Source organism: Typopeltis vanoorti, chromosome 17 (genome assembly GCF_054136105.1).
Source record: "Typopeltis vanoorti isolate ZY-2024b chromosome 17, IOZ_Tvanoo_1.0, whole genome shotgun sequence".
NCBI classification, from domain to species: Eukaryota; Metazoa; Arthropoda; class Arachnida; order Uropygi; family Thelyphonidae; genus Typopeltis; species Typopeltis vanoorti.
The window spans coordinates 94159262-94181259 of NC_143565.1; the positions used below are offsets into that span (position 1 = coordinate 94159262).

The 21998-nt window shown below is 36.3% G+C and overlaps 1 protein-coding gene across 1 annotated transcript in view; it reads right to left on the reverse strand.

Annotated features, from left to right (window-relative positions):
* Positions 1–21998, reverse strand: part of senju (UDP-galactose transporter senju) — a 69049-nt gene that overhangs the window by 35880 nt on the left and 11171 nt on the right. Inside the window, exons 3-4 of the mRNA XM_090406966.1 lie at positions 14198–14244; positions 2277–2416 (exon numbers count right to left, since the gene is read on the reverse strand). Coding sequence (XP_090263092.1) covers positions 2277–2416; positions 14198–14244 — 187 coding nt within the window. The remainder of the gene's footprint in view (positions 1–2276; positions 2417–14197; positions 14245–21998) is intronic.

A 21998-nucleotide genomic window follows, 5' to 3' on the forward strand; every position in this document is an offset into this window, starting at 1 on the left:
AGAATACAGGTCAACATCCACATACAACTCAGCTCCAAACTTATCAAATTACCTCTTCCTTCATAATATCTACCTCTGTACTTTAAAACATCCTTCTCTATTTTTATCCAATGGAAAACAAGGGAAAATACAACATTCCGCACTTCAAGGCACACATTATTAGATTCCTTCTTTCTCTGTAACCACTTGCCCACACATGGCACTTTGTTATACGTTTTATGATCTTTGTGTGGAGTTGATTAAAACTCTTCCTCAAATCAGCTTCAATATTAAAGAAAATCATCTAAATTCAGTAATTATGACTGTCAAGCTTTCTAATATTTGAATTGGGTTTGTGTTCCCCATTAAGACCTATTGTAGATGCTACAAATGCACCTTGCTATAAAATGTCAAAACAGCTGGCTAACTCTCTGACCCCCCACCTCACTGGACTTTCTGCATCCTATATAAAAAACTCTACCCATTTTAAAATCCTAATAGAAAATCTAACATTAAACATAGACATACTGGTAAGCTTTGACATCTCCTCACTGTTTACCAGTATTCCCTTAATTGATACCTTAACACTCTTAGAAAACGTTTTTCCTTCTGACATCTTAGATCTCTTTTCCTTTGCATCAATTCTGGTTATTTTTCTTGGAAGAACAAAATCTACAAGTAGATAGAGGGAACTGCCATGAGTTCCCATCCCTTCTTGCCAATTTTTATATGGAATATTTTGAAAAATGAGCCACAGACTCAGACCCTCTCAAACCTTCTATCTGGCTAAGATATGTAGATGATGTGTTCTCTATTTGGCCTCATGGCCTACATCCAAAAATCCAGTTTACAATGGAAAATAACAATAGTTTACCCTTCCTAGACACCTTAGTTACACGCCTTCCGAATGATACACTTTCCTTCACTGTATACCGAAAACTTACACACACACAGGCAGATACATTTACAAACTCTCTACCACCATCCCGCTCAATAATATGGCATTATTAAAACTCTAACCAAGAGGGACCACAATCTTTGTTCCAGTGGAACTGCTCTTGCAACTGAGCTCGACCACATACACAACACCTTCCTCTCCAATGGCTACAGTGATCATAGTATTCAAAAAATAATCAGTTCCTCCCCGCATTCCCTGGCCATCTCTTCAGAAAGAGTTTAGAAATGCCATCACCATACCCTACATTCGTGGCACAGTGGAAAAATAGCCAAGATTTTAAATAAGTACAACCTACACACAGTATTTAAGCCTCACTGCAAACTTGCTACCTTTATCCGTTCTACAAAAGATCAGCTCCCTCCTCTCTCAGTGCTGAGCTTATAATTTACCCTGTTCCTGTAAGCTGGCATACTTTGGACAGACAGACAGACAAATCAGCAACCACCAGCCTAGAGGAATACAAGTCATACATCTGCAACCATGACTATGGTCAGTCAGGCCTGGCTGACCATGTCTTGGATGCAGTCCACAGGATCTCTCTTGATAAAAAAAACACCCATGCTCCACCACAGTAAATTCAAAAAAGAGAGACTATTTTTAGAATCCACAGAAGCTCTCAGAAATCAACCAAATCTAATTAAACACGGTTCCATTAAGCTTCCTAAGATTTGGGAAACACTAATCATCAGAGATCCCACCTTATATTCCAGGTCACCTACAACCGCCTATAGAGGGAGCGCCACCTAGATAGGACTTTAGCGTCACCCACGTGATTGACTTAGTATTGTGTGGTATTTGTGTATATGTTACATCAGTTTTTTTTTTGTAATCCCTGAAGTTGTCTCAGTGACCGAGATGAAATATAGAAGTGTTAAATTCTGTTTTAATCCTTTCTGGGTGCTGTATACAATCCATTAAGCCTCCAACATGATGTCCTCACGGAACTTAAACCTCAACGCACGGAGGCATTAACAGCTTTGCACATCCCTACTGTATTAACAATACTATTCATTCTGAAAGACATTTCTCATCCATATCTTGAAAATATTAGATATGAGTGCCACTTGTCATGCCAGTTGGGTGGTTTATTGAGATAGATTAAAATCACAAGTTAATCAGTAACGAATAACACTGAAAGCTGTGTACTTCAATGAGTACATCTTGCCAGTATCATCATTGATCAAAACTGACAGGAACATGAAATTCTATATATAAGTTTAGTTTTAATCATTTTTACTTTCCAGAACAATTTTACCATGCATATATAAAAAAAAAATAAAATTTCTTTTTCTCTGTATGGGTAATAAACATTCACAATTAGATAACCTGATTTTCTTACCTGAAACACAATGCCAGTAACAACAACACGAAACTGGAGTAACAAAAAATATGTTGTGGGATCAAAGGATACCAAATTGATAAATGCTAGGTTGTTATACAAGGTGTACAACAAGGCAGGAACAAAATATAGCAGTAACACTGAAATAAATATTAAAAGCTTCATTAATAAAAATATACTTATCAATAACCAGTCAAGCACAAACCCATATGAAATTAATATCTAAACTTTACATATTTAATTAGGGAGGACATAATTTGGTGTAAAGTGGATGACAAACAATATTAAACAGGAACTGCATGTGAAAACGAGGCTATAGAAGAGATATAAGGAGAGGAGTGGAGGATAGATACATGAAGAACATAAGATGCAGGCCAGGAGAGTGACTAGTATGGTAAGGAAGGCAAAACTGGAATATGGGAAGAGACCGGCCCAAAGATCCAAAGAAAATCCTAGGGAATTTTTTAGCTATGTGGCCAGTAGGAGGAGAAATGATTGTGGAAGAATAACATTGTGGGATAGAAATGAGAGGAGAGTGACTGATACAGAGGACATAATAGATTGTTCAATGAACACTTTATTGGAGTATTTCATCCTGGAGGAGTAAATTTTAATACTAGAGGGATAGAGAAGGTTTGAAGTTTAGAGGTGCAGGAGGAGAGTATGTTCCAAATACTGAGTACTCTGGATGTCAGTAAAGCTGTGGGACTGGATGGTATTTCACCACGAGTTTTGAGAGAATGTGCTAAAGAATTGACAGCTCCTTTGACCTGGCTTTTCAATGGAAGTCTGGTTATGGGAAAGATGCCCAGGGAATGGAAGAAAGGTAAGATAGTGCCATTGCAAAAGGGCAGTAGCAGACTGGGAGTGTCTAATTATAGGCCAGTTTGTAGTCATCAGTAGTTGTTAAGATCTTGGAGAAATTAGTGAGGGACTGTATACAGCAATGGGCAGATGAGGGTAATGTTATCTGTGAGTCAGCACAGATTTGTTAAGTGGTGCTTTTGTTTTAGTAATATGCTAGCCTTTTATAATAAAGTTACAAGAGCAATAGATGAGGGAAAGGCATATACTGCTATTTTCTTGGATTTAGCAAAGGAATTCACAGGGTGCCACATATGATAAGATGATATTTAAGTTGCAGCACATGGGTTTGGATCTCGGGTTGGTCAACTGGATTCGGGATTGGCTGTCCGATAGATATCAGAGAGTTGTTTATGGCGGGGAAGTTTCAAGGAGGCAGAAGGTTACAAGTAAGGTCCCACAGGGCTCAGTACTAGGACCTATTTAAATTATACATATTTGGTCGTTTTATAATAGAAATACAATTTTATTAATACAGACCAGTTTACAATAAAACTTATATTAAAACCTACCAGTTTCGCCAGCAAACTGTCTGGCTTTTTCAAGGTGTTTACGGAGATATGAAAACTAGTAAATGCAAATTGAAAGGAACATAAAAAACGTTGTAAACCAACTAGTAGCTATGGTTACGTTTCGCATGACAGAGATGACTTATTATTCTTATTCATCATCACGCATGCGTTGTCGACGTGTAATGTGATTACTGGCTAGCTGTAGTTCAGATTGATTGAGAGAGAGGATCAAGTTTTTCCACGAACTGTTTAGAATTACACACTGATTTCTGTTGAGGTTTCTGCCAGTTATTGACACTATTGTGGCTTCCTTAAATAAACGATGCCTGTAGTCGTCATCAAGATATGGCATGGAGCTGTTTTGCCAATCTGTCGTGTGGTTAGACGTACAGAAATGATGTGCTAAACCAGAAGATGTAGTTTACATCACCAACAAGTTCTTTTTGTCTAATTTCTAAACTTCGTGAAGTTTGTCCAATGTAGGCAAGACCACAGGAACAGGGAATGTAATATACTCCTGGATATTTGTAGAATGGCACTTTATCTTTTGGGGATCCTAAAACTTGTCTGATGTTGGTGGTTGGTTTGAAGACCACTCTGATGTTATGGGCTCTTAGTATTCTTGCTATTTGATAAGAAATTCACTTGATGAAAGGTATCACTACAGTAGAAATGTGCTGACAGTGGGATTCTTCTTGTCTGGGGTTGTCATTGTATAGATATTTTTTGATGATGTTTTGAGGATATCCATTTTGTGATAATGTGTTGGCTATTAGTGAGAGTTCATTCTGTGTATCCTCCTCTTCTGATATCAACTTTTTGGCTCTATGTTTCAACATGTGGATAATGCTCAGTTTGTGTGTCTTGTGATGGTTTGAAGTATAATGCAGATATCTTCCAGTATCTGTGGGCTTTCTGTAAATGGATAATTTGAGACTGTTAGGTTGTTTTTTTTATCAAGATATCTAAAAATTGCAGTTGGTTGTTGTTTTCCACTTCCAGAGTGAATTTTATCTTGCTATGTATTGAGTTGATTTTATCAACAAACGATTTTAGGTTATCTAAGCTGTCTTGCCATATGATGAAGATATCGTAAACATATCTCCACCATGTAGATGGTCTCGGAGAGATTGCAGAGAGAATTTCTTTTTTAAGTTTTTCCATGAAAAGGTCTGCACAAGATGGTGATAGTGGGCTTCCCATTGCTAGGCCTTCTAATTGTTGGTATATGGTGTTGTTAACCTTGAAGAAATTAGATTGAAGGCAGTGTCTAAACATCTGCGTGATGTCTAGAGGAAAGAGATCTTGGATGATGTTTATTACCTCTTCTACTGGTACATTGGTGAAAAGGGATACATCTAGACTGGCTAGTATGTCTGTTGGTGCAATCTTAATGGCTTGGAGTTTATTGACAAAATGTTGGCTATTCTTGATATAGGATTCAGTTGATCTTATTTTATTATTTAATAAGTTTACAAGATGCTTTGCCAAAAGGTAGGTTGGTGATGATCTTCCATCAACTATTGGACGGAGAGGTATATCCTGATTATGTATTTTAGGTGTCCCATATAGTCTTGGAGTGATAGGATGTGAGGATTTTAGTGTTCTCTTCACTTCTTCTGGCCAAATGTTACAATTTCTGATTAGTTGGTTTGTTTCATTATGATTTTTGATTGTGGGGTCTCTGTCTAGGATCTTATAAGTGGAGTTGTTTGATGGTAATACGTTTAACTTATCATAATAATCTTTAGCATTGAGGATAACTGTAGAATTTCCCTTATCAGCTTTTGTAATAATGATATCTTTGTTTTTCTTCAAGTTGAGAATTGCCTTTCTATTATAAGGGGACGTGTTGAGAACAGGTTGTTTGGCTTTGGCTAGGATTATTGTACTTTTGAATCAAATAGTGTCGGCCACGTTTTGTGGTAGTGGATATAGGCCTTTTTCAATTCCACACATAAAATCCATTTTAGGAATGTGTTTGGGCGTAATCGCGAAATTAAAACCTTTTTTGAGAATGTCAGATTCATTTTTTGTGAGGCTATGATTTGACAAATTGAAAATCACTTTGTCATCCGGGAGGTTGTTCTGTGTCTGATATTTTTTCCTGTACAGTTCATTGAATTTCCTAATATAAGTTTTAATAGGTTTTAATATAAGTTTTATTGTAAACTGGTCTGTATTAATAAAATTGTATTTCTACTAGGACCTATATTGTTTAACCTTTATATCAATGACATTTGCATCAATGACTTTATATCAATGACAATGAGAAAACCAGGATGTCCTCTTAAACGATTCAACAATGACTTCTAAGGCCAAACAGGCCATGCTAGGCCTAAATCCTTGATACGTATGATGATGATGATCAATGACATTGTCAGTGGATTGCAGGGGGATATTCAGTTGTTTGCAAATAATGTGAAGCTGTGAAGGGTTATTAGTAATAGTGTAGATGTGGTAGTTCTGCAAGAGAATTTGAATAAGCTAGACAGATGAGTAAATGAATGGGGGTTTTGGTTTAATGAAGCAAAATGTAAGTTCTTGAGGTATGGGACACTCCATACTCTATTGGAAGAGTTGTACTGGAGGAAATAGGTGAGACAAGAGATCTGGGATTGATGATTGATAGAAACCTGAAATTCAGGGGACATATTGCAAAGTGTTGAAGGTAACCCAGAAGATTGCTGCAATACTGAGAAGGACGCTGACCTGCAGAGATAAGAGTTATCATTCCATTGTATAAGACCCTGATCAGACCACACTTAGACTATTGTTCTCGATTTGGTCCCCAGGATTTGAAGTGGATAGATTAACTGTGAAAAGGGTACAGAGGCAGATAACAAAGATGGTTTCAGGATTGTACGAGGTTAGTTATGAGGATCGGCTGAGGGAATGTGGACTGCAGAGTTTGGTAGATAGAAGAAGGAGAGGTGATATGATTGAGACTTTTAAACTTTTGAGAGGTGGTTACAGGGTTGACACTGGGGAGTTCTTTCGTTTGGTTGAACAGTGGGAAAGAGTGATGACAAGGGGCCATCCCTGGAAGTTACGAATGGAAACCGTGAGCAAGAGGGTAAGGAGTGGTTTCTTTGCACGGAGGGTAGTTGAAGCATGGAATGCATTGCCTGATAGAGTGGTGAGAGTGAGAACGGTCAATGAGTTTAGGGAGTGGTACGATAGACTGTGTTTCCTAGGAAGGATCTCCGGCAATGAGTCTTTTGACTCCATGGAGGCCTGAATAATAATAATAATAATATTTTATTAAAATCCACTGTGTTTAATCTCCCTACCGTGTGGATGGTGAAGCATACGACAGGGAAACATGGATAAGAAGTGCTAACCATCAGAAATGTGATAATTCTTCACACGCAGGAAAACCCTTAGCCAAATTAATATGAATTCACAGCTGCATTTCAGGGTCAGTGCTACTAAGCAGAACAAAACATGTAGTTCCTTACAGTATATGCAGTGTAGCTATAATTTTAAATAAATACAGACTAAACATATATAATATTTCTAATCCTTTCATTATATAATTTTGTTGTTATGGCAGGACAAAATAAGAAAAACTTCCATACTAAAATATGATTTTTTTTTTTTTAATCTCAGCAGAAAAAGCTGCAATCAAGTATTGTACATGCATCTTTTATTGCCCTAGAAAAACATGCAAGATTTATTTATTTATTTCTGTTCATTTTGCCTAATTATGGTTAGGCAGTCATATATGTTTTTGTTCTCGAAGAACTTTACTGAATATAATTATTTTCTCAAAATAATTCTATAAAATAATTGCAGTGGTATTTATTAAAACTTCACTGTCTCTCTAAATTAAATCTTGTTTATTCATAATTCAAGTTAGAAGTTACTTCACAGAATGCTTAAAGTTTCTACACCTGTATAGATTTGATTTACAGAATACAAGCCACAACATTTATAATAATATATATTATGTTATCTGCAATCCTTTGAACCACAATTTGCCAATCCTGTTTCAAAGAATCTCACACATTATGAATTGAAACAAATAATGTATCACTAAGCTTTCTGCACAGCATGCAACTAAAGCAAATATCAATTATGAATGTCATCCTTAATTATTTTCGATGTTCAGTTGGCAAAAATAGCGAGAAAATAATCTGCACTTTGTTTTGAGAAAAGAAAAAAAGAACGTAAATAAACTTTGGTTCTGAAACGTTTATGCCCAATAAAGAAGAAATTATTGTATGTGGCCTTTTTTAAGTCGCTATACTTTTGCTATTTCTTTTAAACTAAAAATGTATAAGTACATGCTCTCCAAGTGATTTACACTTTCAATTCTCTTCAACAATTTTGAAAATTAACCTGAAATATCTGCAGTCTGAATAGGCAGATAAAATCTCACCGCAAAAAAAAAAAAAAAAGTTGAACACCTGTCTTCACCTGCACTTTATTTAAATCATTCTTCCTTTCTTTCTGTCCTTTCCAAGATATCATATAATTTATAATTTTAGATAATAAAAGTGATGATGTGATTATCAAATTATGTGACTTTAAGGGTGATGAGGCTGAATTAATTTCAACAAAAATACTGTGTCAGTCTGCAAAAGTAACATCAGTATTTCTGCTTAGATGTCTGTGAATCAATCAAATGGATGAAAACAAAACATGAAATTGCTGATGTATACTGCATATGTTGAACTACTGCTTAAGACTCTTTAGTGCGACTTTTTTGGAAAGTGAAAATAATCAGCCTTAAGCTTATTCTGGGATATAGAGAATTATTACCTAGTATTTCTAAAATATCGCATATTTTAGAAATTGCAGTAGCAGTAATAATATTTTGAACTTTTTTGTAAGAAAAAAAAAAAAAAAAAAAAACTAATACATCATCATCATCAAATTCCTGCCATGTACCCTCAAGGGGTGTACAGGATATGACAGTACTACATGAAAAATTTACATCATTACTAACTTCCTATCTACAATTTTCCTCCAAATCAGTCTGTTACTTGTCAAGACTCCAACATTATCAGATCTTATATTTCTATCGTCTAAGGCACTTTGTACCGTATCAATCCACCTATATCTTGGTCTTCCTCTGGGTCGTTTTGCTGCCAACCTGGCAGAGAACACTTGTTTTGCTAATCTTTCCTCTCCCATTCTATTTAAGTGATCACACCACCTTAGATTAGCTCTGCTAATGCATTCCTGGATGCTGACAATGTCAAGTTCTTTCCTGATATCCTCATTTTTAATATGATATTGCCATTGATGCCATCTGTTCATGCCTCTAATCTTTCTCAGGACTCTCATATCTGCGGTCTCTAGTCTTTGGTCAAGTGTTTTACTTCTGACCCAGCTTTCGGATCCATAAGTTAAAACTGGTTTGAACACTGTCTTGTATACAGCTAATTTAGTGTTCTGACTAATTTCTCTCTTATTCCATATGAATTTATTCAATTGATTTCCCACTATACCAGCTTTGCAGATTCTGTTGTCTATTTCTATATTTAATTTACCATCTTCAGTAAAAATTGTGCCTAAGTAGCTGAAATGTTTTACTTGTTCCACAGGTTCTCCATTCACAACACAGTTGACATTTTCAATGATTCTGCCTATTTTCATTGTCTTTGTCTTTTTATTTCTGACCTTCATACCATACCTATTACAACAACTATTCAAATTAGTCAGAGAATCTTGCAGACTTGTAGCGGATTTATTTAGAAGTATAACATCATCCGCATAAAGCAAAGAGCTGACATTAACATCTCCAATTTTGATATCAGGTTTAATACCACTTTCCTTCATAATGTGATCCATATAGATAATGAATAACGGTGGGATAATGTACATCCTTGTCTCACACCAGATTTAACATTAAACCATCTTCCTGTACTTCCTTCAATTCTGACTGCTGACTTACAACTCAAATAAAGACTAAGTATTGCTTGATATAATGCCCCATTGACACCATATAACTGCAGCATATTGAATAGCTTCTCTCTTGACACCTTGTCATATGCCTTTTCCAAATCGACAAAACTTAAATACAGATCATTGTTATATTCCCATGCTTTCTCGACTATTTGTCGTAAAGTGAAGATCTGATCCTGACAGCCTCTATTTTGCCTGAATCCACCTTGTTCTTCACCAAGCTTTTCTTCCACAATTCTTCTCAACCGTTTCTCAAGTATACTTGCATAGATCTTGCCAGGAACACTCTGTAGGGAAATACCTCTGTAATTCTCACATTCAGTTTTATTTCCCTTTTTATATATGGGTACTATGAGAGCTCTACTCCAATCATCGGGAATTCATCCCTCTGTCCAGGCTTTCTGAACTATGCACTGCAGCCACTGTAAGACTTTTATACCACCATACTTCAGTATTTCTGGTCAAATATCATTTACTCCTGCTGCTTTTCCACATTTCAAGCCTTTGATGGCTTTTTCTACTTCAAGTATGGATATGTAGTCCTGACTGTATGCCTGTTGAGTGTTTTTTTACCACTGTGCTATCACTGCTTGTTTCATTTAGCAATTTTTCAAAGTAATTACTCCACACTTCAAGGATATCTTTTTCTCCTGTTTTAATGTCACATTTATCATCTCTAACTCCTTTTACAGCACTCTTTCCTCCATTCCTAAGCTTCTTCAACAACCTCCAGAATATTTATCCACCTTCTTGATATTTATTTTCTATATTCTTGCCGCAGTCCTCCCATGACTTTTGTTTAGCTAGTTTTACACACTATTTAGCTTTCTTACATTTGTCTCCTCTGTATTCTGTAAGAGCAAAAGCTGATTTATTTGCCAGGAACTTTTGGTATGCTTTCTTCTTTTCCTTCACTGCCTCTTTAACTTTCTGTGTCCACCATTTTTTCTAATTTTTCTAATCTTGCAGACAACCTCACCACATGTCTCTCTAGCCGAATCATTCAGGGTTTTCTTCAAGGCTTGCCACTGAATCAACAAGATTTGGTTCCTGTTCTCAAACTCTTTCATTTTTCCTTCAATAATCTGTGTATTTTAGTCTACAGTTCACATCTGAGAGCTGCTCAACTTTTATCCGCTTTAAAACTTTCTTGCATGTCATTCTTTTCAATATGAAATTCAGTTTTATTCTGCTCAAGACTAAATAGTGATCACTTCCAATTTCAAATCCTCTGTACACTCTGGTGTCCTGCACCAGGGAGAAAACATCACTATCAACAATAACATAGCCAATGAGACTTTTCTTATTCCTTGCCTCTTCTCTCCATGTGAATTTGTGCACATTTTTATGTTGGAACATGGTGTTAGTAATAACCAGTCCATGTCCTGAGCAGAAATTCATCAGGTATTTGCCATTGTTATATTTGCTTTGTTCTTTATGTTCTATCTTAAATCCTTGTCGTACTAACTAAGCCTGAAATCTCTAAGTTATCTCTCAGGGCTGCTTCTTTGTTCGGAACTCTGACAAAATTTATTTATTTTAGCTGTGCCAGCCAGAGTCCTAGTACAGAAGAATTCTTGTACAAAGAAACTTTCCCAGAGTTTAAGTATTACCTAATCTTATTAAAGTATTAAGTGCCTATAGAAACTTCAACATTGCAGTCATGGCCTAAACTTTCTTTAATTTCCCCTTATTCACAGGTTCGAACTTTAGTGAGTAGTAATTTCAATCTCATGCTCAGATGAACTCAGACTTAAATGGAAAACATGTTTATTAATTATCAAAATTTCATACAATAAACTTTTACATATCAAGGTATGTCATATCAGAATTCTAATTCATTAGCTGAGCTATAAGGAACACATTAATTGTCAAAATGCTCTAATTTTTCATCTATAGATTAAGTAAGCATATATTTATCATGAAACAGTAATTCAGAATTCTAAGTAAAACTTGCTAACAAAGGTCAATTCACATTCACCTAAGTGTTGTGTACTCTCAGGCTTTCAGACTACTAGTCCGATATAATTAGATTAACGCGTTACTGAGCACAAAAGTCACTTAAAAGTTCTTTCTTCTCAATCAGAAATCTGTTCTTCTCTCTTTGCCCCAATACTAATCGTTACAAGAACAAGGAATTTACTGTACTTTACCAGTGTCCTGAGAGGATATCGTGCTTCTTTTCATCTGTCCTTTGTTGTCAGACGTCTTTCTGCTTTATCGAGTCGCGTCCACGTGGAGATTACGCTGATCGACGCAAATCGCCATTCCTTGCACTTTGCCGTATATACGCTCGTCTACTGGATCGATATCGTCATCTCGGCCATCCTTTTTGAGGAACTTATTCCGCTGTTTTTGCATCGGTAAACTTTTACCGATGGCCCTAGTTTGTCTGCCGTCAGCTCACGTATAGCATGCCCGACTCCTTGAGCTAGCAACCAGGAAGGAGAATACTTCCGGTGCCGTCGATCGGTCAGCACTCTGCTTGTCTACACGAGAAAGCAGGAACAGAAAAAACGGGGGGTTCAGACCTGAGTGAACTCGCTTTTTATTCTTCTTTTTAGCACCCTCTTTTCATATTGGAGGATCTCTCACTGTGCTCTTCTATTCGCCCCTACGCGCTTGCATCACATTTCTGCTCCCTGAAGAGTGCTCATTTCGCCGAACGCGAGTTCGGCGCGCCTTCCACGAATGCTTTCATTGTGCCGTTACATCATCGTAGGCAGTTAGCTAGCAACCTTTGAACCCTTGTTTGCACTTAGATTTACATTCTTATACAGTATAATTTAGGCATCAATAATTTTAACAATATAATTCTAAGTGAAAAAAATTTCTAACTCAGAATTTTTGTTTCTTGTTAAATCTTGAATGAATGACTTTTTGTTGAAGGAGTCTCCATTCATGATCTGACACCATTATTATTAGTTTTGCTCTTTTCTCCAAATTTTCCCGAAATATTTTTGTATGTCTGACAATCACTTTTTACTCTGCTATTTAGATATCCAACAAGGACCAACTTTTCCTTTTTCATTGTCACTTGCTTCCTCTAGAGCCTCAAAAAATTCCTCCACTTCTACCTTAGTAGAACCTTCTGTGGGACCATAGGCACAAATACGTCTCATTGTCCAGTTCCCCATTCTGATATTTGCCCAAATCACTCTACTTGACACTGCCTACCATTCAAGAAGATGAGCCTCATATTTTGTGTTGAATACTATGGCTACTCCTTCTTTTCCTTGATTGTCATTGCCTGAATATAACATTTTGTATTTATTGCTCAGAAAGATTTCACCAGTTTTTGTCTTTTTTGTTTCAGTCACCCCTATTATGACGATCTGGTACTTATCTAATTCCTCCACTAGCGCCATTTCTTTGCCATTCAGGATTCTTATGTTGATAATACCGATCTTTAACTTTAGTGATGTTGAGTTGGGGTGTGTTTTCAGATTTGTTCTAGTAGCTGACTTTTCGCTGTTCGCCCTGGTTCCCTGGCGAAAACAACAGGGGTCGTGTTTAACTGGGCGACGCCCCAGCTGGCATGAAATTTTGTCATGTTGTACCATCATTTTGTATTTTGGTTTAACCAATAGGAATACAATTTGGTTGGCTAAATCCCAAATTGCCAGCCCATCCTCGTTCGTTCAGCAGCCAGGTAGATACCCAACAGGGTGCACCACGAGAAGGTGAGGATTGGACATTAGGTCAGAAGCCCTGGTTGGTTCTCCGCATTCCTTTAAAGGCTATGTGGAGGTTTCCTCTCAGTTATACAGCTTTGACCCTTAAGTAGCTAATATAAGATAACTAAATAAGAAAGACCAATAATTTCCTAACTTATTAAAGCATGTTTGGCAAATCCATTGTTCAGGCTCATTGGTACTTAATACAAGACTTGTGTTCTTCTAGATGAATAAAAGCAGATCTTCTGATTTGTCCAAAATAACATACCCAAAAGAGCAAGGAATCTGGTAGACACCTGGATAACTGAGAGGTGGAGCATGTCCTTAGGAGAAATGAGAAAGATGGAAATTTTTCTGATGCGGCAAAAGGCAACAAAAATATTCTGCAGTTTTAAAACTTTCACTGTGCATTCAGCAACGTCATGCGCATAAGGGAGAATGCAAGTTATTTCTTCTGTACTAGAAGAGGTAGAGATACCATAACTATTAAAAGCTTTTCTGATGAAAGAATCCTTAAAACCATTAGATAAAAAAAAAAAGTGGAATTAATATGATGTAATTTTTTAAAAGTTTGTCTGAAGAACAAAGAATAAACACAATGTACTAAAAGTGCTTGTTCTTCAGATGAACTTTTAGAGACAGAATTACATCATATTAATTACATTTCCCCCCCCCCTACCTTTAGTACATACAAGAATTTATTATGATGAATTAATAAAAGATAATCTCTTGAGGAGAATGAAAGGTCTTCACAGTTATCCATGTGCTGTCATCAACTAGTATCATGGTTATTTGTTATTAAATATGTTTCACTGACAAAGATATATAAACTGGGGAACAAGTGTTTCATCAAAAATCCCCCCCCCCATATGCATGAATGTGAATATCATACTGTTGAGAGCAGGGGATAGATGGTTAGACACACATGAATAAGAAATAAGCAAACTATTACCTCTGACATTTCCTGTAACATCTTGCTTGAATTGATTACATGTATGGCTATAAGAAAATGAGAAAAATATTTTATTTTGCTTTTACTAAAAACAACAACATAAAAATACAAAATCATTATTGATTTAACAATATAACATTCTGCTCCATCTTGCTTTATATATATATATATATATATATATATATATATATATATATATATATATAGTAAGCTCAAAGCCATGTTACATCCAAATAACCTGGCTTTCGCCAAACCTAATTGCAAGGATAGTTTATCTTATCTCTATAGTTTATTATGTTCTGTCAATGCATATGTTCCATGGCAAGTCTTATTTTACCAAAGGAAAAACCTAAATTTTCCAGGTGGTAAAGTACTACTTGGATCCTAAACATGATTTGATTTCAAGTCTTTTCAACCAAAATGCTTCACATGCACACACTAAGCACTGTGTGCATGTGAAGTCTATAACATTAATGTTAACAAAATCACCAGTTTATAAGAGTAAACAAAAAAATGTTCAGGTGTTTTTCACATTTTAAAATTTCCCTCTTCATCTTTTAACAAATATGAATGAGGTCTTTTGAGAATATAAAGGAGAGACAGAAAACCAAACATCTTTCTATTTCAAAGACAAAATTTTAAATGTAACTAACGATACTTGATGTTGGTTGTTATTTATAACAGTGCTCAATGATTTAAATCATGGAACAAAAATAATTTGAGTTAATATTTATTATTATGTGGGTACCTCCATGGAGTCCAAAGACTCACCGAGGGAGACCCAATTTATCCACACAATCCATCAGACCTCTCTTTGAACCCATTAACAGAACAAGCACTCACAACTCATTCTGGCAACCCATTCCACTCATTCACCACTCTCCAAGCAAAAAATCTTGTTCTCACACTCCTACTGACCATACCTTTATTCAACTTCCAGGGATGACCCCTTGTTCTGGTCCCTCTAGCCAAATGCTGAAACATTTCCCCTGAATCTATCCTATAAAATCCTTTACACTACTTAAATATTTCTATCATATCTCCTCTTTTTCTCCTATCAACCAACTTCTTCAATCCACACATCTTCAACCTATCCTCATAAGGCACATTACACAGGCCTCTCACCATCTTAGTCATTCACCTCTGAATCCTCTCCACTGCTTCCACATCCCCAATAAACCCAGGTGACCAGACTTGAGCACAGTAATCCAGATGAGGGCATATCAAAGCCTTTATACAGAGCAATTACAACTTCCTTATCTCTACTTGTTAATGTGTTCTTCACTACCCAAGTAATCTTATGTGCTACCTTAGCAATATGTCCTCTAAACTTTAACTCTCTGTCTACCACTACCCCTAAATCTCTAGCTTCACTATATTTCCTGGAGTACAGTGCCATCAATGTGATAAACAGCTTGTAATCTATTTATCCCAAAGTGCATAACTTTACATTTCTTGACATTAAACTGACACCCATTATCTTTTACCCATACTGACAGCCTATTTAAATCATCCTGCAAGCTCTCCACTTCACCTTGATTAACTATTACTCTACCTAATTTTGCATCATCAGCAAACAACTGAATATTTCATTTCATGTTATTTCCTATATAATTTATGTATAAATTAAACAGTAATGGTCCTTCACCGAACCTTGTGGCACACCATTAGTCACCTTCTTTCCCCTCGATTCTGGCCCTCCATATACCACTTTTTGATATCTGTTCAGCAGCCACACTACTCTTAACCAGTGTCATATTCATCCCCATTTGTTCTAATTTGCATAACAGTGTTTCATGTAGTATTCTGTCAAATGCCATTGCAAAATCATTGTGTAGCCATTTCCTTTATCCAACTCAGCTGTTACTCTATTATAAAAAGTTAGTAAATTACTAAGGCATGACTGATCCTTCACAAAGCCATGTTGACCCTTGTACAGTATCATATTTTTATCTATCCATTCTTGAATTCTCTTTTTTACCAATTTTTCTAATACTTTTACCACCATGCCTGAGATACTGACTGGTCTATAATTTGCTAGTGTAGTCTTAGAACCTCCCTTATACAAAGGAATAATTTTGCCCTCTTTCCACTCCTTTGGAACTCTACCAAAGCTGAGACTTAAATAGATTAGTCAAAAGGTATTGCCAGTTCTCTTGCATATTCTCACAAAACCCTAGCTGATATCCCATCTAATCCTACAGCTGTATTTACAATGAGATTCAGCAATATCGTAAGGACCTCAATGAGTCCTTACGATATCATCCACCTCTGTTTCCACATTAGTATCTGTCACATAGGTAAAAGCAGTAATCTCACTAGGAAGATATATGCTTGCAAAGTGGTCACTCAGTAACTCAACTATTTTATCTACTTCTATCTCCTCATTACCATCATCACTCATTATGGTTAATCTTCCACAGTCATCCTTTGGCCTGCTCGGCTAAATTCTTCTCATAATTCAATTTTGCCTTCCTTGCCATGCTGGTCACTTTTCTTGCTTCAGCCTTATACAGTTCATGGATGATATTACTCATCCATCTAACTCCTACCCAATTAACCCTCCTTCCCTGAGGTATACAATTTAATACTGCTTTCTTTAGATGATCCTTAACTATATCCCATGCACTACTAAAATCCTTATCCTGCAGTGTTTTATGCCAGATTTAAGCTTCTTCATGTCATAATCACCTGCCTTGTAGTTCCACAAATACTCCTTCTTGAGAGAACATTCTTCATGTTTTACAATTTCCAAGTCAAGACCGCATGGTCACTTTCACTAATTGGAGGCCATGTTGTCAACTTGGTTATGGATAGCTCTTCTGATCCTATGATCAGGTCCAATACTCTCCCATCCCTAGTCCTCCTCCATCACATGTTGCCTTAAATAATTATCTCTCAGCAGGTGTATAAATTCCATTTCCTTTCTGCCATGTGACCTTTCTTTCTTCCAGTCTATATCAATATAGTTGAAATCCCCCATAATAATCGCTCGACTTGTACTCATTGTATTAATTTGACAATGCAGTCTTCCAGATCACCTGTGGAATTCCCTGGCCAACAACCAACTGTATATTTTGTCCCTGGTCTTAATCTCACACTAGATTGCTTCAAATGAACAGCCACCCTCCTGCCTGTCTCCTATTATTTTTGGTTGCAATTCATCTGCTATCATCAACAGTACTCCTACCTCCATCCTATCTTCTCTATCTCCAATAAAAATACTAAACCCTTCACATTCAATCCCTGTAACTACATCATCTGCTGTTAGCAAAGTTTCACTAATGCCTATAACTTTTGGTGAGGTTGCACTAATCAACGCCAAAAACTCATCCCTATTTAGCTGGATTTCAAACCAAGATCTTCAGAGCACATATAAAGCACATATAACTGTAGTAAGACTCACATTCAATGATATTGCTGCAGAACATTCAACTTGTAAATGTCAAGGAACGTCCTATCAAGATGCCTTCCTCCAACAGCTGGATAAAAAACAAAGTTAATTAAGAGAAGTCAAGCTTAGAATGACTGTCTTCCATATCTTTGGCAAAACTAATGCAGTCATACTTACAGAAGTTAGGGGAAGTTTCTCATAGCTGATACTGTTTCTAAAGATAGGCTCTCAGACCTATAGCAACTATTTAATCCTATGTGAAGGAGTAAGCAGAGAACCATCTGCCAGTCCTAATTGTCATACAGATGATCTTGAATGTCATTTTTATGTTCTTTAAGGTAGATATTACAAATCTGTTGCCCTATTCAAAAAGGACAAGTTGTAAGCACACAAAAAAGAATCATATACACTCCAGGATGTGCAAGAGGATGAGACTGATCCTCTGGAGAATGGATGGATGAAGGTTGCTAGTTGGATGTGGTATGAAAGTGGCATGAAGATTATATTCATAAAGTACTTCATCTATCTTTTCAAGGTTTGTACTCTGAAGGTGATGGGAATGGTTTTGTTATGATCCTATGTGTCAGGTGTATGAAGGGTATGGGGGGAAAGATGTAGTATTTAGTATACTTCGTGTCCTTATAGGAATTGTAATAATCATTAGCTAAGAAAAAGGTGTCGTCAAGATAACTAAGTTCTGTGGCTAGTGCTATACCATTTGAACAAATATATCTGGCTCTGTATGCAAGTTCCATGGATGTAAGTTGATATAATTGTTGTTTATGTGAATACTTCCAGTGTGTTTTCTATAAAAACAAACTATTTAACAAGCCCCCAAGATGATGCTTTGATAAGACATTAGTTCTCCCATTTCAGTTAAAATCAGAACTATCTGCAACTATCAAATTGAGTGTTGTGTGTTTCACCACAGTTGTAATTTGTGCTCTGAAGATGCTGGTTTGAAATCCAGAAAAATACCAGTTTCTTAATAAATTTTCATGCTCTGGAGTTTTTATTATAAGCCACTATTATGAACAAAACTTTACAATGGATCCACATACCAGTAATCAAATGTAGTTTGATAGATTGTATCCAATAGCAGTGAAGCTCTGAAACTTTCAGAATAAGTCCTCAGAGGTGGGTACTTACTTAACCTATTTTTGTGCCTCATGACACATAAGGCTGAGATATGTTTCTTACATATACCTCTGTCTTGAGCTACCAGTTCAGCTTTGATCCAGATCTGCCAGCCAGCCATTCATCTTTCCTTTTCTGCCATTCTATACCAAGTTAATTTAGGCCTTCCACTTTTCCTTTTTCCTTCTGGAATCAATGCCAAAGCCATTTTAGGAATCTCTCTCCTGTTCATTCTCAGTAAGCAAGTAATATATTTCTATCTATGTCTTTTATTTTATTTCATCAGCAATTTGTTTTGCTCAGCCAGCTTATATAAGCCATCATTTGTTATATGTAGTAGCCAAAATATTTTAGACAGCATTTTGTTTAAACACTAATTAATTTAGCTTCCTATTACAGAAGTGGGTGGATAGGTGAGGCACAATTTGATGGGGCATTTGGTATAGTTTGTTCATGTGTGTCAGTATCATCATCAAATTCCTGCCATGTACCCTCAAGGGGTATACAGGATATGATAGTACTAAATGAAAAATTTACATAATTACTACCTTTCTATCTACAATTTTCCTCAAAATTAGTCTGTTACTTGTCAAGACACCAACATTATCAGACCAACATGTTCATGCCTTTAATCTTTCTCAGGACTCTCATATCTGCAGCCTCTAGTCTTTGGTCAAGTGTTTTACTTCTGACCCAGCTCTCAGATCCATAAGTTAAAACTGGTTTGAACACTGTCTGGTATACAGCTAATTTAGTGTTCCGACTAATTTCCATCTTATTCCATATTAATTTATTCAGTTGACTTCCCACCATACCAGCTTTGTTGATTCTGTTGTCCATTTCCATATTTAATTTGCCATCTTCACTAAAAATCGTGCCTAAGTAACTGAAATGTCTTACTTGTTCCGCAGCTTCTCCGTTCACAAAGCAGTTGACATTTTCAATGATTCTGACTATTTTCATTGTCTTTGTCTTTTTATTGCTGACCTTCATACTATATCTATTACAAATTTTGCAGACTTGTAGCAGATTTATTTAGAAGTATAATATCGTCTGCATAAACAAAGAGCTGACATTAACATCTCCAATTTTGATATCATGTTTAATACCACTTTCTTTCATAATGCGATCCATACAGATAATGAATAACGGTGGGATAATGTACATCCTTGTCTCACACCAGATTTAACATTAAACCATCTTCCTGTACTTCCTTCAATTCTGACTGCTGACTTACAATTCAAATAAAGACTAGGTACTGCTTGATATAATGCCTCATCGACACCATATAACTGTAGCGTATTGAATAGCTTCTCTCTTGGCACCTTGTCATATGCCTTTTCCAGATTGACAAAACTTAAATACAGATCTTTGTTGTGTTCCCATGATTTCTAAACTATTTGTCGTAGAGTGAAAATCTGATCCTGACAGCCTCTATTTTGCCTGAATCCAACTTGTTCTTCACCAAGCTTTTCTTCCACAATTGTTCTCAACCATTTCTCAAGTATACTTGCTTAAATCTTACCAGGAACACTCAGTAGGGAAATACCTCTGTAATTCTCACATTCAGTTTTATTTCCCTTTTTATATATGGGTACTATGAGAGCTCTACTCCAATCATCGGGAATTAGTCCCTCTGTCTAGGCTTTCTGAACTATGCAGTGCAGTTACTGTAAGACTTTTATACCACAATACTTCAACATTTCTGGTCAAATATCATTTACTCCTGCTGCCTTTCCACATTTCAAGCCTTTGATGGCTTTTTCTACTTCAAGTATGGATATGTAGTCCTGACTGTATGCCTGTTGAGTGTTTTTTTACCACTGTGCTATCACTGCTTGTTTCATTTAGCAATTTTTCAAAGTAATTACTCCACACTTCAAGGATATCTCTTTCTCCTGTTTTAATGTCACATTTATCATCTCTAACTCCTTTTACAGCACACTCTTTCCTCCATTTCTAAGCTTCTTCAACAACCTCCAGAATATTTTGCCACCTTCTATTTATTTTCTATGTTCTTGCCAAAGTCCTCCCATGACTTTTGTTCAGCTTTCTTACATTTGTCTCTGTATTCTGTAAGAGCACAAGCTGACTTATTTGCCAGTCACTTTTGATATACCTTCTTTTTCTTCACTGCATCTTTAACTTCCTGTGTCCATCCACCATGGAGTTCTGATTTTACTATCCTTGCAGACAACCTCACCACATGCCTCTCTGGCTGAATCAATCAGGGTTTTCTTCAAGGCTTGCCACTGAATCTCCAAGTTTTCATTCCTCTTCTCAAACTACATTTTTCATTTACATGTTCTTCTTTTCAATATGAAATTCAATTTTATCCTGCTCAAGACTAAATAGTGATCACTTCCAATTTAAAATCCTCTATACACTCTGGTGTCCTGCATCAGGGAGAAAACATCACTATCAACAATAACATAGCCAATGAGACTTTTCTTATTCCTTGCCTCTTCTCTCCATGTGAATTTGTGCACATTTTTATGTTGGAACATGGTGTTAGTAATAACCAGTCCATGTCCTGAGCAGAAATCCAACAGGTATTTGCCAATATTATTAGCTTTGCTCTTTTCTCCAAATTTTCTCAAAATATTTTTGTATGTCTGACAATCATTTCCTACTCTGCTATTTAGATCCCCAGTTGCTTTCTCTAAAGCCTCCAAAAATTCTTCCACTACTACCTTACTAGAACCTTCTGTGGGACCATAGGTACAAATAAGCCTTATTGTCCAGTTCCCCATTCTGATATTTGTCCACATCACTCTACTTGAGACTGCCTGCGATTCAATGAGATTAGCCTCGTATTTAGTGTTGAATACTATGGCTATTCCTTCTCTTCTTTTTCATTGCCTGAATATAACATTTTTATTTATTGCTGAGAAAGATCTCACCAGTTTTTGTTTTATTCATCCCTATTATGTTGATCTGGTACTTATCTAATTCCTCAGGTAGCTCCATTTCTTTGCCATTCAGGCTTATGTTAATAGTACTGATCTTTAACTTTGGTGATGTTGAGTTGGGATGTGCTTTCAGATTTGTTCCAGTAGCTGACTTTTCGCTGTTTGCCCTGGTTCCTTGGTGAAAACAATGGGTGCCTATAATTATTGCTTTGTAAGAGCACATATTTCTTATGCAAAAATACAGAATTAAAAAGCTGTAAATACAAATCATCAAGTACAAAAATAATATGGACTTAATCCTGTTTAAGAGTAAGATGATATGGAAGAAAAAGGACAACACTGCAAACTATTCTTAGAA